At 46.6% G+C, this 13,408-nt stretch overlaps 1 protein-coding gene across 3 annotated transcripts in view; it reads right to left on the bottom strand.

The window, feature by feature from the left end:
- Positions 1–2,405: 2,405 nt before the first annotated feature.
- Positions 2,406–13,408, bottom strand: part of LOC115171624 (protein phosphatase 1 regulatory subunit 29-like) — a 139,533-nt gene continuing 128,530 nt past the window's right edge. For all 3 annotated transcript variants that reach the window (XM_029728600.1, XM_029728601.1, XM_029728602.1), the window contains 3 exons: positions 6,511–7,244; positions 6,309–6,410; positions 2,406–6,154 (listed from right to left, as the gene is read on the bottom strand). In XM_029728600.1, coding sequence (XP_029584460.1) covers positions 3,767–6,154; positions 6,309–6,410; positions 6,511–6,867 — 2,847 coding nt within the window. In that variant the 5' untranslated portion in view covers positions 6,868–7,244 and the 3' untranslated portion in view covers positions 2,406–3,766. The remainder of the gene's footprint in view (positions 6,155–6,308; positions 6,411–6,510; positions 7,245–13,408) is intronic.

The following is a 13,408-nucleotide window of genomic DNA, read 5'->3' as shown; positions in this document are numbered from 1 at the left end:
AGTCTCGCAGGATAAACCAATCATAACCCAACACTACTTCAACCAGAGAGAGCTGAGGGAACCGAAAAAAAACACCCCTTGTAACATCCAGGTAACATTTATATAACATTTACTCATTTTAACCACTCTCACCCACAGACTGGTTTGTATTCAACATGCATCATTTCATCACAAACAAGCGCAGGTGAAACAAGATGACATATTTGGAAAAAAAAGAAAAAGGGAGAGAAAGTGGAAAAGGAGGGAGTGAAACAAATCTTGTGTAGGAGGAGGGCCAATACAATCCAACTCTCAGAGGAAGGTAATTTCCAGCTTTTCTCCTTGAATAAAGGGGGACAGGTGTTATTCTGCTGAAGCCCATGCAGAGATGTCGTGTTTAATCGCTACACACCGCTGAAGCCACATTCCCATTAGGCCCAGGCGCTTAGGGGTGTGTGTGTGTGTGTGTGTGTGTGTGTGTGTGTGTGTGTGTGTGTGTGTGTGTGTGTGCGCAGCGTGGAACAGTGAACACTCATACAAGAGGACACAGAGAGTGAATAAGGGAGAGAAAGAGAAAGAGAGAGAATGAAATTCACTTTCGGAACATTTTCTACTTATGAAAAGCATCTCCTTGGCTACCACCTTACATCACACTACAACACTGTTGCTATTGATAGAAACGTACCCTATTGACCCCTATTTTAAATAAAATCCAACACCTTTGGAGAGTTAGTTCAATGCACTAAAATGCTGTATGTAAGTCATAGTAAATCATATCGGCCCATCTAACCTGAGAGACTTCAGCACAGGATATCCTGTTTCCCATTTCTCTAGACAGGTGACTCTACAACCTATCAGTGTGTCCTTGACAGTGTTGGGGAAGCTACTCAAAAAATCTAGTTTACCAAGTTACCAATTAGTTCACACTGGAAGAAGTTAAGCTACATTAAAGCTACCCTTAAGAAAGAGTTTATAGTTTACTGAACTAAAGTTACTTTTAAAAAGCAAGTCACTGCATCCAAACTACTTCATGAAATATGATATGTACATTTGAAATGTCATAGAATACAAATAGCAAGAACAGATCGCTCTGTAGTTAGATGTTAACAGAATGTGTAATTTATCCTATTAAACACAAAAACTATGTCTCAAGTGAGAATTAGGCAGATCTGATGCCAGATATTTTTTTTTCCTACTTCACCCATATTTTATTTTATTTTTGCGAAAAAAAAGTAGCATGTAGTTCCAGTAGCTAGCCAGACCTCTACATGGCAGAAAAGTAAAAGTTGTTAGATATTACTGCATGGTCAGAACTAGAAGCACAAGCATTTCGCAACACTCACATTAACATCTGCTAACCATGTGTATGTGACAATTACAATTTGATTTGATAATGAACTACTGAAAACACTACTAAGACTGTAATTTAACTCAGCTACCATCAAGTTACTGCAAAATGTAGTTACATTACTAGTTGGACTACATGTAGTTCACTACTCCCCAACACTGGTCCTTGATACGCAGCCAGCTGTTACAATGACAGATTAATACATACAGGTCACTCTACTGAAAAGGTTAACAGCTGGATCATGCATTAAAGTGGATATGAGCTATATATCTCTCTCTCTGTGTGTGTGTGTGTGTGTGTGTGTGTGTGTGTGTGTGTGTGTGTGTGTGTGTGTGTGTGTGTGTGTGTGTGTGTGTGTGTGTGTGTGTGTGTGTGTGTGTGTGTGTGTGAGTGTGTGTGTGTAGGTGGATATGAGCTGTTCTATCCTTGTTTATGCATTTCTCCACAGTTTCTTGTCAATATTCCAATCCCACAGACTCCTAATCAACTCTCGAGCCAGGCAGGCAGCTCTAATTCAATTAGCTTAAACACTCTACACACAACCCACCGCTGCATATTGACCGACCCTATTCACACACACCAGCATGCGTGCACACACACACGCATGCACACAAACATACACAACCTCCCCATGACACAGACTTGTTTAATTGCTAATTAGTGTGTCTAATCAAAGTGGACGTTCATGGTGTTAATATCCAGAAAGAGGTGTTGGTGTTAATTAAAGGTGTACCTTCTTACTCCGCCCCTCGTTCAGTTGTGATGAAATAAGAGGGGTATTATTATCTTGAGCTAGAACTGCTGTACAGTGGAACTGTGTGGGTAAACCTGTGTGACGTGGGTCGCCAGTTAAAGACCACAATCCATTTTAGATCACATTATCAAACGTGGCGTGGACGTTTTAAGCCACATTCATCTAGACAAAAGGATTGCCAGCAGCACACAAAGTGCTCACATCAAATGATGCACATTGTCTGTATTTTAGCTCTGTTGACCCACATTAATCTGCTGACATGAATATGCACAGTACGCAGAATGTATCTCTCTCCCCTCTCTCTGTTTGACTCTCTCTTTTTTATCTCTCTCTGTTTTACGGTCTCTCCATCGTTCTCCATCTCGCTTTATCTGTCTACAGAACCTAGTAAGTCACAGCGACCCCTACCCAACATACCAATAACAACAATACAGCTGTTCACAATCTGATTCCCATTCACAGGGTCCAGGTTAAATGTCTGATCATAGATCAACATGTAGGGCCAAATACCTGCTACTCCTCCTGTAGCTCCTAGCGGTATGTCTCTGCTCCAGGGGCGGGGCTACTGTTTTACACTGCTGTGTCAATTCCCTGTCTTCACAGGAGGTTACGTCTGGCCTGTATCACAGTACATTACCCTGCCTGGCTGGTTGGCTAGTCCTGTGCTGTGGCTGACTGAAGACCCAAAGCCTGCGTCCCAAAGGGCAGCCTATCCCCCATATGCCCTGGTCAAAAGTAGTGCACTGTTTAAGGAATAGGATGGCATTTGAGACACAACAAAAGCCTGCATCCTCACACCGTAAAGCCTCCTTGAGTGTTTTCAGTTTTTCCTTTTTATTCCTCTCCGCTTGCTGTGTGACTGTGACTGTGACAGCCACTATTGAAATGCAAATGTTTGTGCACCATCCAATAGCATGGATGATCTCAGGGATAGGAGGGAGAGACTGCTTGACAGCTATGTTCACAATCACCATGTTTCCCCCTTTGTATTGCTCTCTCTCTCTCTCTCTCTCTCTCTCTTTCTCTCTCCCTCTTTTTCTCTCGCTCTCTCTGGGTATATTATCTCACTGTGTTTCTGTCTCACCAACACAGACACACACATTATCTCCGCGCCCTATATGCGCCCAAAAACATGTGTAGGAGTTTAGACTGACTCATACACACACACAAACACTGACACACACACACACACACACATACAGTACACTCCATGACACACGCATACACTCAATGCAGACACAAACAGGTGTTACTTCATCTGATTTCCCGTCTCTACACACAGATGAAAGCGTGGCACAGAGAATGACACTCCAACAGGTGAATTCCACATGAAGTGTTCACTGAATACTGATTGGATGGTTGGCCTGGGCTCACTGTCTCTAATTATAACTGTAAAGATGATGAGCAGGTTCCAGAAGTAGTCCTACAGTCCACAATGACCCTACTGTACGATCACCTCTCTCAGCTCTGGTCCTGCTGATGATAACATGTTTTGACACGGATCAATGAAACCTACTGTAAATGAGTCAGCCTCAACTTAAGTCTTTCACCACCCTCATTCATTTCATTTTCTCTCTTTTCTTTCGGCTGGCATCTCAAATTGGCAGTTCACCGGGATCAACAAGAGACCCATTACTCAAAACTCAATTTCCCAGAATGTCTCATTCTCACTTCCTGTCTTCCTTTCACAGCTTCTGCTGGGCTGACACGCCCTTCCAGTAGTCGAGGATGTCGTGGAGGTCCTCCCCTTTGGCAAATTGCACCTTCTTCCTTAAGGCGTTCCCGGCCGTGACGTAGCATGACTCATCCCTCTGGCCCTTCCTGTAGGGCCGGAACCTCTCCCAGATCCTCAGAGAGCTCTCCGAAGAATACTCAGGGCTGGAGGAGTACCCGGAGTAGTTTTGGTGGCGGGAGGGCGAGAGCTGCGAGTAGGAGGCGGCGTCACGGCGGGAGCGGGTCAGGGGCTTGAGGAAGGAGGCCCTCTGGTGCGGCGAACCCTGGTGGGAGCCCTCGTAGTACAGAGCCGGGACGGAGTGGCGGTGCTCTGAGCAGTGGTAGTCCTCCTGCTGTTCCTGTCCCTGCCCCTGCTGCTGGTGGTGCTGGTGATGCTGGTTGGTAATACCATCAACACCACCACCACCTCCACTACCACACCCACCACCCCCACCTCCTCCCCCGCCGCTCCCCACCAGAGGCAGCCGCTCCAGGGGCTCTCCACACCCCGCGGGGCTGCCTCTCTCTCCTGGGTACTGCTGGCAGGGGTCCGGGCTGCGGGGCTCGTTGACGTCCAGGCTGTAGACCCGGCCTCCTCCTCCGGTCCCTCGTTCTCGGTCACGTCCCATAGAGTTGCAGGACGAGGTGCTGCACTGCTTCTTCACGGCACTGATCACCACCGCAGCGTCAGCACTCATCTGCCTTACGACGGGGCGCACAGCGGACGCAGGGGGAGGGGGCCGGTAGGGCGGCGACACAAACCCCCCGCCGCTGATCCCCGGACGCTCTGAGAGAGGGACGGAGAAGGGGAGCGGCGGTGGAGGGGGGATCTTGGTGGTAGGGGAGGGCAAGCCCGGGCAGGTCTCAGTGATGCCGGGGGAAAGGGGGATGAGGCCACGGGTCAAGGAGGAGGTGCAGGTGGGTGGAGGGGAGGTGGGGTAGGAGGTGGTGGTGGTGGCGGAAGAGGCAGTGGAGGAGGCGGCCATGACAGAGTCCAGCTTCAGGGCGTCGATGCAGTTATTGATGATCTGGTTGACCTTATCCACCTCCATGGCGATGGTGGAGATCTCCGAGGCCGAGCCTCGCCCGTTGTCGTCAGAATCCTCCCCCACGTCCGTCCCATCCTCTTCTCTTAGATCCTCATCCCTCATCCCTCCCTGTCCTCCTCCCATCCCTCCATCTCTCATCACCCCCTCCGTCCTCACGTCCATGTAGTTGCCTTTGCTGGTCAGCATGGCCTCCGAGAAGGCGGTGGGCATCTTGTCCTGAGGGATGGAGGAAAGTCTGGAGGAAGAAGTGTTGGTGGAGTGAAGCATTCCTGAGGAGGAGGAAGACATTGGTAGCTTGCCCCCGTGCGTATGGTGCTGGTACTGGTGGTGGCCCTGACCCTGGGCCTGCTCCTGGAGCTTCTGCACCGCAGACGGGTCGTTCCCCACGGCTGCCGCCACCTCCGGGCCATACCTCATTTCTAGAATCGTCTTCTTCACACAGATGGACTTTTGCTTCTCCTCATGCCTCCTCTTCTTCCTCAGACAATAGTAGACGAGGCCCAGGATGCAGAGCATCCCGAAGAGGCAGCCCACGATGGTCATTATGTAGTGGGTGGTGGTGGAAGGTGTTGGTGGCATGTCGTCGGGGTTCTGGGCTCGGGTGGAGAACTGGAGACAGGTGTGGTTGTACCGCTGGGAGGTCCGGATGGAGGCCACGCAGAAGGTGTAGTTGGTGTGTGGCTTGAGCTTGTTCAGCGTGATCATCTCCTTCTTGAGCTTCAGGTTCATGACGTCAGAGACAAAGGTGTTGTTGTACTGCACCAGGATGTACATCTTGCTGTAAGGTCTGGGGATCTGGACCATGATAGAGGCCGTGAAGAGGGACACGTGGTGGAGCTTGATGCTGGGGCTGAAGCTGTGCTCCGTGGAGGAAGACGAGGTGGTGGGTTGGTGGTACGGACCCACACGGTCAAACATGTCCGGGCCCATTCCGGAGGAATCTGAGTCTGGCGGGAGAGACGTCATCCCGGGGATGAAGACCCCGTCCCGGCAGACAGAGGACAGAATGGTCCGAGCGTTGTGCCCGGCGTGGCCGGACGCGATGGGACTCAGGAGTGGGTAGCCAAACATCTCCCTGGGGGTCTCGCACTGAAGCCGGTCGTAGGTGTGTGTGACGTTATTGAAGGCCTCCAGCCAGGTGAGGAAGTTGTACAAGTCACAGCCACAATGGAAGGGGTTCCCAGCCAGCTCACACACCATGAGGCGGTTCAAAATGGTAAAGGTGGAGGGGTCGAGGCGGGCCAGCTTATTGGACGACAGGTCAATGCTGTTGAGACTGAGGCACTCATCCAATGCATTGTTGCCAATGACCTTGATGAGAACATACAGACACAGAAAGCAATATATTTCAAAAAAATCTGAACCATGTTGTACATACAGAATAATATCAATTCATCTTTAGCAAATAGTAGCATTGACATATTTAAAAACTACAGAACTAAACAAAAATCGACCAGTGTCATACCTCGATGAGGTTGTGCTGGAGGAAGAGGCACTGCAGCCGGCCCAGGCCCCTCATCATGGCTTCTGTCAGGTTGGTCAGTTTGTTGTAGCCCAGCTGGAGGACCTAGGAGAGAACCAGAAAGGATTACGTCAAGATTAGATCAATCAACCAACCAATCAATTAACCCACCCACCCACACCCACCAACCCACCACCCAGTGTACCTGTAGGTTGGCCTGTTGAGCGAAGGCCCCGTCCTCGATGTAGGAGATCTCGTTCTTGGTGAGGTTGAGGTCCGTGAGGTTGGTGAAGCGGTACATGGATGTGTAGGGGATCATTTTGAGCTTGTTCTCATTGAGCCTCAGGTCGTGGACGGTGTTATTGATGTGCTGGGGGATGGTCTCATATGGAGGCTGGTTCTGGCTGCAGATGGCTAGCCACACGTAGCCCTTGTCCCCCTCGATCAGCCAGCAGTCCCCCCAGACCAGGCCCGGAAGGGGGAGGAAGAGGAGGAGAGAGGGAAGGATGAGGAGGGTGGGGGTAGATGGAGAGGAGGAGTGAGTGTGAAGCCTGCTGAGCATGATGATGGAGGGAAGAGGAGGAGGAGGAGGACGAATGAAGAGGGAGGTTTTGTTAAGATGGAGGAAACGTGGGATTGAAATAAGGGAAAGTGAGGTTGAGTCTAAGGAGAAAGAGTGTGGGGGATGGACTGGGGTAGCTAGGTTGTCCTCAGAAAGGGGAGAGGGGTTTAGCTTGGGTGTAGAAAAAGAGGGAAGGGCCTCACACAGTCAGTCACAGCTGTATGGTTGTCATGGTTATTAGCAGAGTCCCCGTGTCTTTTCACTTCCTGTTGGACTGCCGTGGGGAGTGAAACAGCTATTCCTCATAATCTCTCCGACAGGAAGTCTTGTTGATTGATCTGATAGGAAGTAGCAGGATCCGCTGGAGAGACGTGAGTCTGTGGAAGAGAAGAGAGGAAAACCTTGAGGCAACAATAGAGTGGCATATGACAATAATAACATGGAATGTACATGGACTGTACAAAACAACATAGAACACAAAACACTAGTTTTGCATACAAATGGAGAGTCTTAATTTGATCACCCTGTTGCAGGATAACTTTCCTGGAAATGTTAAACGTGTAATGTATTTGAGGTTTAAAAAAGCTTCTGAAGTTTGTAATTTTCACTTTGGAATTTTTGACTTGATTTTCCACAAAATGTATCAACCTCTACAAAAATGTCCATTCATTTAATCCACATAATAATTCACATTTCCTGTTGATGCAGGATTAGCAAACTGGCTCAAATTAAGATCCTACATCTGTATAAAAAACCTAATCACATGGGACAGCCATAAAACCAGGTGCAATTTTCGAAAACTATGATTTAAAGTGGCACTATGACTAAGGAGACTATTCTAGAAAAGCACACGTCCTCATTCCTCAAAAAGCAATACACCATACAGTTTATAGATGAAAACACATCCTGAATGGGAGTCGAAAAATGCACTCTTTAACACACACCAGCATGACCCCTTTCTCTCTGACAGCCACTCTCTGCAAATAGAACAGATGCTTATTCATGACCATCATGTGCGACCAGGAAACAGCACTCGGAAATAAAGTGCCCTGCATAAAACCTCAACACAGAAACCTAGCCCATGAATACATGATGTTCATTTACAACATGCAACATTCTGGCCTCGGCGCTGATATCTGTGCATCTTAAATCTTGTGCATGTGACACTCAAGGTTTATTGCTCTGTCGTGGATTAATTCCAGATTACATCCTGTCATGACGTTGGCCTGTGGGTAAGGTTTATGACCCCCCCATAAATACCTTTCTCCCTTCCCCTCTCTCTCTGACCCTACTGAAGGACTTTTGAATAGCCTTTGTTAAATATAGAGCGTCTGGGAACATCAAACAAGTGGGGGGAAAGGAACCATATTTCGGTAATAGAACCAGTTGGAAATATACCAGGTACTTAATGAGTATGGATGTCAGTTCGGTTGTCATCTGAGACATTATGACTGATGACAGGACGACATAAACTGTACCTGGGAAAGTCTACACATTCTAGTCTACAGATTCACATGGAATTGTTGTGCAATTTAAATGTTTGATATTGAAACTGTTTGTTAGGAGATTAAATGTAATTTTAGCTTCCAAGAGAGAGATTTGGGTTTTCATAAGGAAAGAGCCCTGACCAATCAGTGGCCCGCCCCTGTGAAGAGACAGGGGTTATAAACGATGAAACACACCCTTCTCCCCTCGCCACTATATAAGTCAGTGACAAAATGTCTCTGTGTTAAAAGGACACACATGTCAAATACAGAACTAAGCCAACCTCAGCGTGAGCTTTGGTTGCGAATGGTATGAACTTTGAACTCTTATTCACTACAGAAGTGATACTTCCTAGCCGTTGAGTTAGCAGCGGCCGTTGTAGACGTGGGCTAGGAAAGGACGGACGACGTATCCAGTCTAACACACAACGTAGATACTACAACGTATCCAATTTACCACCAGTGACATTCTCCGAGGACAGGAAGATCTCTGTTGGCCAACACGGCCAGCATCTACGGCCAACCTACCGAAGCGCAGCTCAGAGTAAATATTTATTGCATTTTCCTTTTCCAAATGGGCGGTAATTTAGAATGCATACGATACTGTATTTACGATGGCACAGCTTCTCCCTTTGTTCCTCAGTCTTCCCGCTCTTTCATTCAAGCCCAACCCCCTTTCTTTGTGTAACAAGCCGCCATGCCGGTTTAGCCCACTAGGGCACATTCTCCTATCATTTCCTTGTAACCATATCTGTTTGTTATGCATTTCTGTGAATTATTTAGTTTAGTAAATAAATGATTTTAAGACAATCGATGTATGGATGACTCATAGTGAAGACTGGGTTTGTGCAGATAACCAACAATTTACGACATTTGGAATGAGATTGGCGTGAGGTAAACTAACCAAGGAGACTAATCGATCAGATATTATAATATCTAAAAGTTATATTAGGAAAATTTTAACTTTGTAATCTGAATATTTTCCTTGGTGCCCCGACCTTCTAGTTAATTACAGTTACACGATTAATCAGTTTAATCGCGTAATAATAATTACAGAGAGTTATTTGATAAACATGTCTTCCGTTTTAATGATGCCAAAGACACGACAATCTTAATCCTGGCAAGCGACACTTCATACAGTCTCTCCACCATAAGCCCCAGAAATCTTCTCCAGGAAGATCACTTATGGAATCTATTCTAGGTAACACACTCTCTTGTATAGCTAATGTATGTCATGGTGGCCCATGATTTGATGGGGAAAATATATACATGTATGTATTACAGTGGAGGCTGGTGAGGGGAGGACGGCTCATAATAAAGGTTGGAATGGAGCAAACGGAATGGTATCAACCACATGGAAACCAGGTGTTTGATGTGGTTGATACCAGTACATTGAATCCATTCCAGCCTTTATTATGAGCCATACTCCCCTCACAAGCCTCCACTGATGTATTAGTGTTGGAAATAGCCAGGGACCTCGCGATACAATATTATCACGATACTTAGGTGACGATACGATATACACTGCTCAAAAAATAAAGGGAACACTTAAACAACACAATGTAACTCCAAGTCAATCACACTTTTGTGAAATCAAACTGTCCACTTAGGAAGCAACACTGATTGACAATAAATTTCACATGCTGTTGTGCAAATGGAATAGACAACAGGTGGAAATTATAGGCAATTAGCAAGACACCCCCAATAAAGGAGTGGTTCTGCAGATGGGGACCACAGACCACTTCTCAGTTCCTATACTTCCTGGCTGATGTTTTGGTCACTTTTGAATGCTGGCGGTGCTTTCACTCTAGTGGTAGCATGAGACGGAGTCTACAACCCACACAAGTGGCTCAGGTAGTGCAGCTCATCCAGGATGGCACATCAATGCGAGCTGTGGCAAGAAGGTTTGCTGTGTCTGTCAGCGTAGTGTCCAGAGCATGGGGGCGCTACCAGGAGACAGGCCAGTACATCAGGAGATGTGGAGGAGGCTGTAGGAGGGCAATAACCCAGCAGCAGGACCGTTACCTCCGCCTTTGTGCAAGGAGGAGCAGGAGGAGCACTGCCAGAGCCCTGCAAAATGACCTCCAGCAGGCCACAAATGTGCATGTGTCTGCTCAAATGGTCAGAAACAGACTCCATGAGGGTGGTATGAGGGCCCGACGTCCACAGGTGGGGGTTGTGCTTACAGCCCAACACCGTGCAGGACGTTTGGCATTTGCCAGAGAACACCAAGATTGGCAAATTCGCCACTGGCGCCCTGTGCTCTTCACAGATGAAAGCAGGTTCACACTGAGCACGTGACAGACGCGACAGAGTCTGGAGACGCCGTGGAGAACGTTCTGCTGCCTGCAACATCCTCCAGCATGACCGGTTTGGCGGTGGGTCAGTCATGGTGTGGGGTGGCATTTCTTTGGGGGGCCGCACAGCCCTCCATGTGCTCGCCAGAGGTAGCCTGACTGCCATTAGGTACCGAGATGAGATCCTCAGACCCCTTGTGAGACCATATGCTGGTGCAGTTGGCCCTGGGTTCCTCCTAATGCAAGACAATGCTAGACCTCATGTGGCTGGAGTGTGTCAGCAGTTCCTGCAAGAGGAAGGCATTGATGCTATGGACTGGCCCGCTCGTTCCCCAGACCTGAATCCAATTGAGCACATCTGGGACATCATGTCTCGCTCCATCCACCAACGCCACGTTGCACCACAGACTGTCCAGGAGTTGGCGGATGCTTTAGTCCAGGTCTGGGAGGAGATCCCTCAGGAGACCATCCGCCACCTCATCAGGAGCATGCCCAGGCGTTGTAGGGAGGTCATACAGACGTGGAGGCCACACACACTACTGAGCCTCATTTTGACTTGTTTTAAGGACATTACATCAAAGTTGGATCAGCCTGTAGTGTGGTTTTCCACTCCATGGGTTGATAAATTGGATTTCCATTGATTATTTTTGTGTGATTTTGTTGTCAGCACATTCAACTATGTAAAGAAAAAAGTATTTAATAAGATTATTTCTTTCATTCAGATCTAGGATGTGTTGTTTAAGTGTTCCCTTTATTTTTTGGAGCAGTATATATTGCGTGTCTCACGTTTCTCACGATGCAATGTGATTCAATACTGTGATTTTATAACGATTCCATGGTCTAAACATATTGCTCACCATATATGTGCTGCAGAGGGACAAGAAAGAGGCATGTGGAAAACGAGTTTTGATTAGTCATGGAAATAAAAGTGCTGAAAACAAATTGTCTATTTAAAAGAAGATGGAGAACATCTTCTTGGTGCAGGTACAGTCAACCAGCACAAAAATAATATTGCGATATTGTCAAAACGATACGATATATCGTCAAAAATAATGTTTCTGATATGTAACTGTATCAATTTTTTCCTTCATCGCTAGTATGTAGTGTATGTGATTGAAAGGATCATTAAAATATGTGTTGAGTGTCTAAATGACATGCAAATGGCACACCAAGTTAAAATGGCCTCCTCCCTTCATTTATAATAAGACAAAGGGAAGGAGTGAAGGAAAGAATAAAGGACTGTAGGATGGAAAGAAAATAGGAAGTAGGGAGGGAGGAAGGAAGGAAGAAATGTTGGAACGAAGGCGGAAAGAAAGGAGAGAATGTAGGGAGAAAGGACGAGAGCAATGATAGAAAGAAACTGAGCTCAGGATGAAGAGACAACCTTCCTCTCCACAGGGTGCCATCCACTGAGACAAAGTTTCTGTCCCTGACTTTCATTTGTCCTCATCATGTTCAAATATTCACGCTGTGAGAAAGCTCCTAGTCCCACCACTCCTGTGTCTGCACTTCCTGGATCCCAAGGTAGGAGAGCCCCCTGCAGGAGGCCATCCATCTCACCCTGACACCCATCTATCTTATCCTTGTCAGTCTCTGTAGAGGAGGTAGGAGTGTCATACACGCCACGCTACATTAATCACCTCAACCTCCGAGACTTCTCGATATCTCCCTGTTGACTCACTTGTCACATTATTAGACACATATACGTAAATGTACTTATACACACACACTGGTTTGCATGCATGCAGGTACACACACACACACAGACAGGTACACATACACACACAGACAGACACACACACAGACACACACACACCACCGTACCGACTGTACCTATGACAGTCAGTTCCTCTTTCTATAGACTCTCCAGTCACATCATACAATCCTTCACAATCGGCTCCCTATTCAATCTGCAAGTCATTTGAAATCTAGATACATAGTTATACAAGCCAGGATGAACAGTAGTTTGTGAGTTGTGACAGACAATGTCTTCCTCTCGCTACAGCTGACAGTCAGAAAGCTCTCTCTCTCTATGGAACCAGAGAATTACGGAACAGTCCTAGTTCCACTGTTCTCATTTCTCTCTTCCGATGATTCTGATGGAGAATTGGAACTCATTCCAGTTAATTCCAGTCAGTATTCCCCAATGGTGAGAGCCAAGTATCTGGTCCAATTTCCCACTGATTACTGCTGAAAATGGGAATACCCAAAGCACTTAGGATACAATTCATCATCAACACCTCATACTGATTAGAGTTGTGGGCTGTTGCCACTGTAACATTCCCTTTAGGGGATGTCTCTATGAAAACATGCTAGTGTAGTCAAAGGTTGTAGCCTATTTAGCAGGTACTATGTGTATCAAGGCACTTAGTCTAGATAGCCCTCCTCTGACCTCCTTTTCCTTTCTCATTCTACTTCTCCCTCCCTCCCTCTCTTCATCTATTCTCTTTCTATCTGTCAGGGTGTTCTCTCTCTCTCTCTCTCTCTCTCTCTCTCTCTCTCTCTCTCTCTCTCTGAATTGATTTGAATTAAGGGCTTTATTGGCATGGGAAACATATGTTTACATTGCCAAAGCAAGTGAAATAGATAAACAAAAGTGAAATAAACAATACAAATTTACAGTAAACATTACACTCACAAAACTTCCAAAGGAATAGAGACATTTCAAATGTCATTATATCTAAAGATGTGCAAATAGTGAAAGTACAAAAGGGAAAATAAATAAACAAAAATATGGGTAGTATTTACAAGGGTGTTTGT

Source organism: Salmo trutta, chromosome 32 (genome assembly GCF_901001165.1).
Source record: "Salmo trutta chromosome 32, fSalTru1.1, whole genome shotgun sequence".
Lineage (NCBI taxonomy): Eukaryota > Metazoa > Chordata > Actinopteri > Salmoniformes > Salmonidae > Salmo > Salmo trutta.
This window is presented reverse-complemented; position numbering and strand designations above follow the sequence as displayed.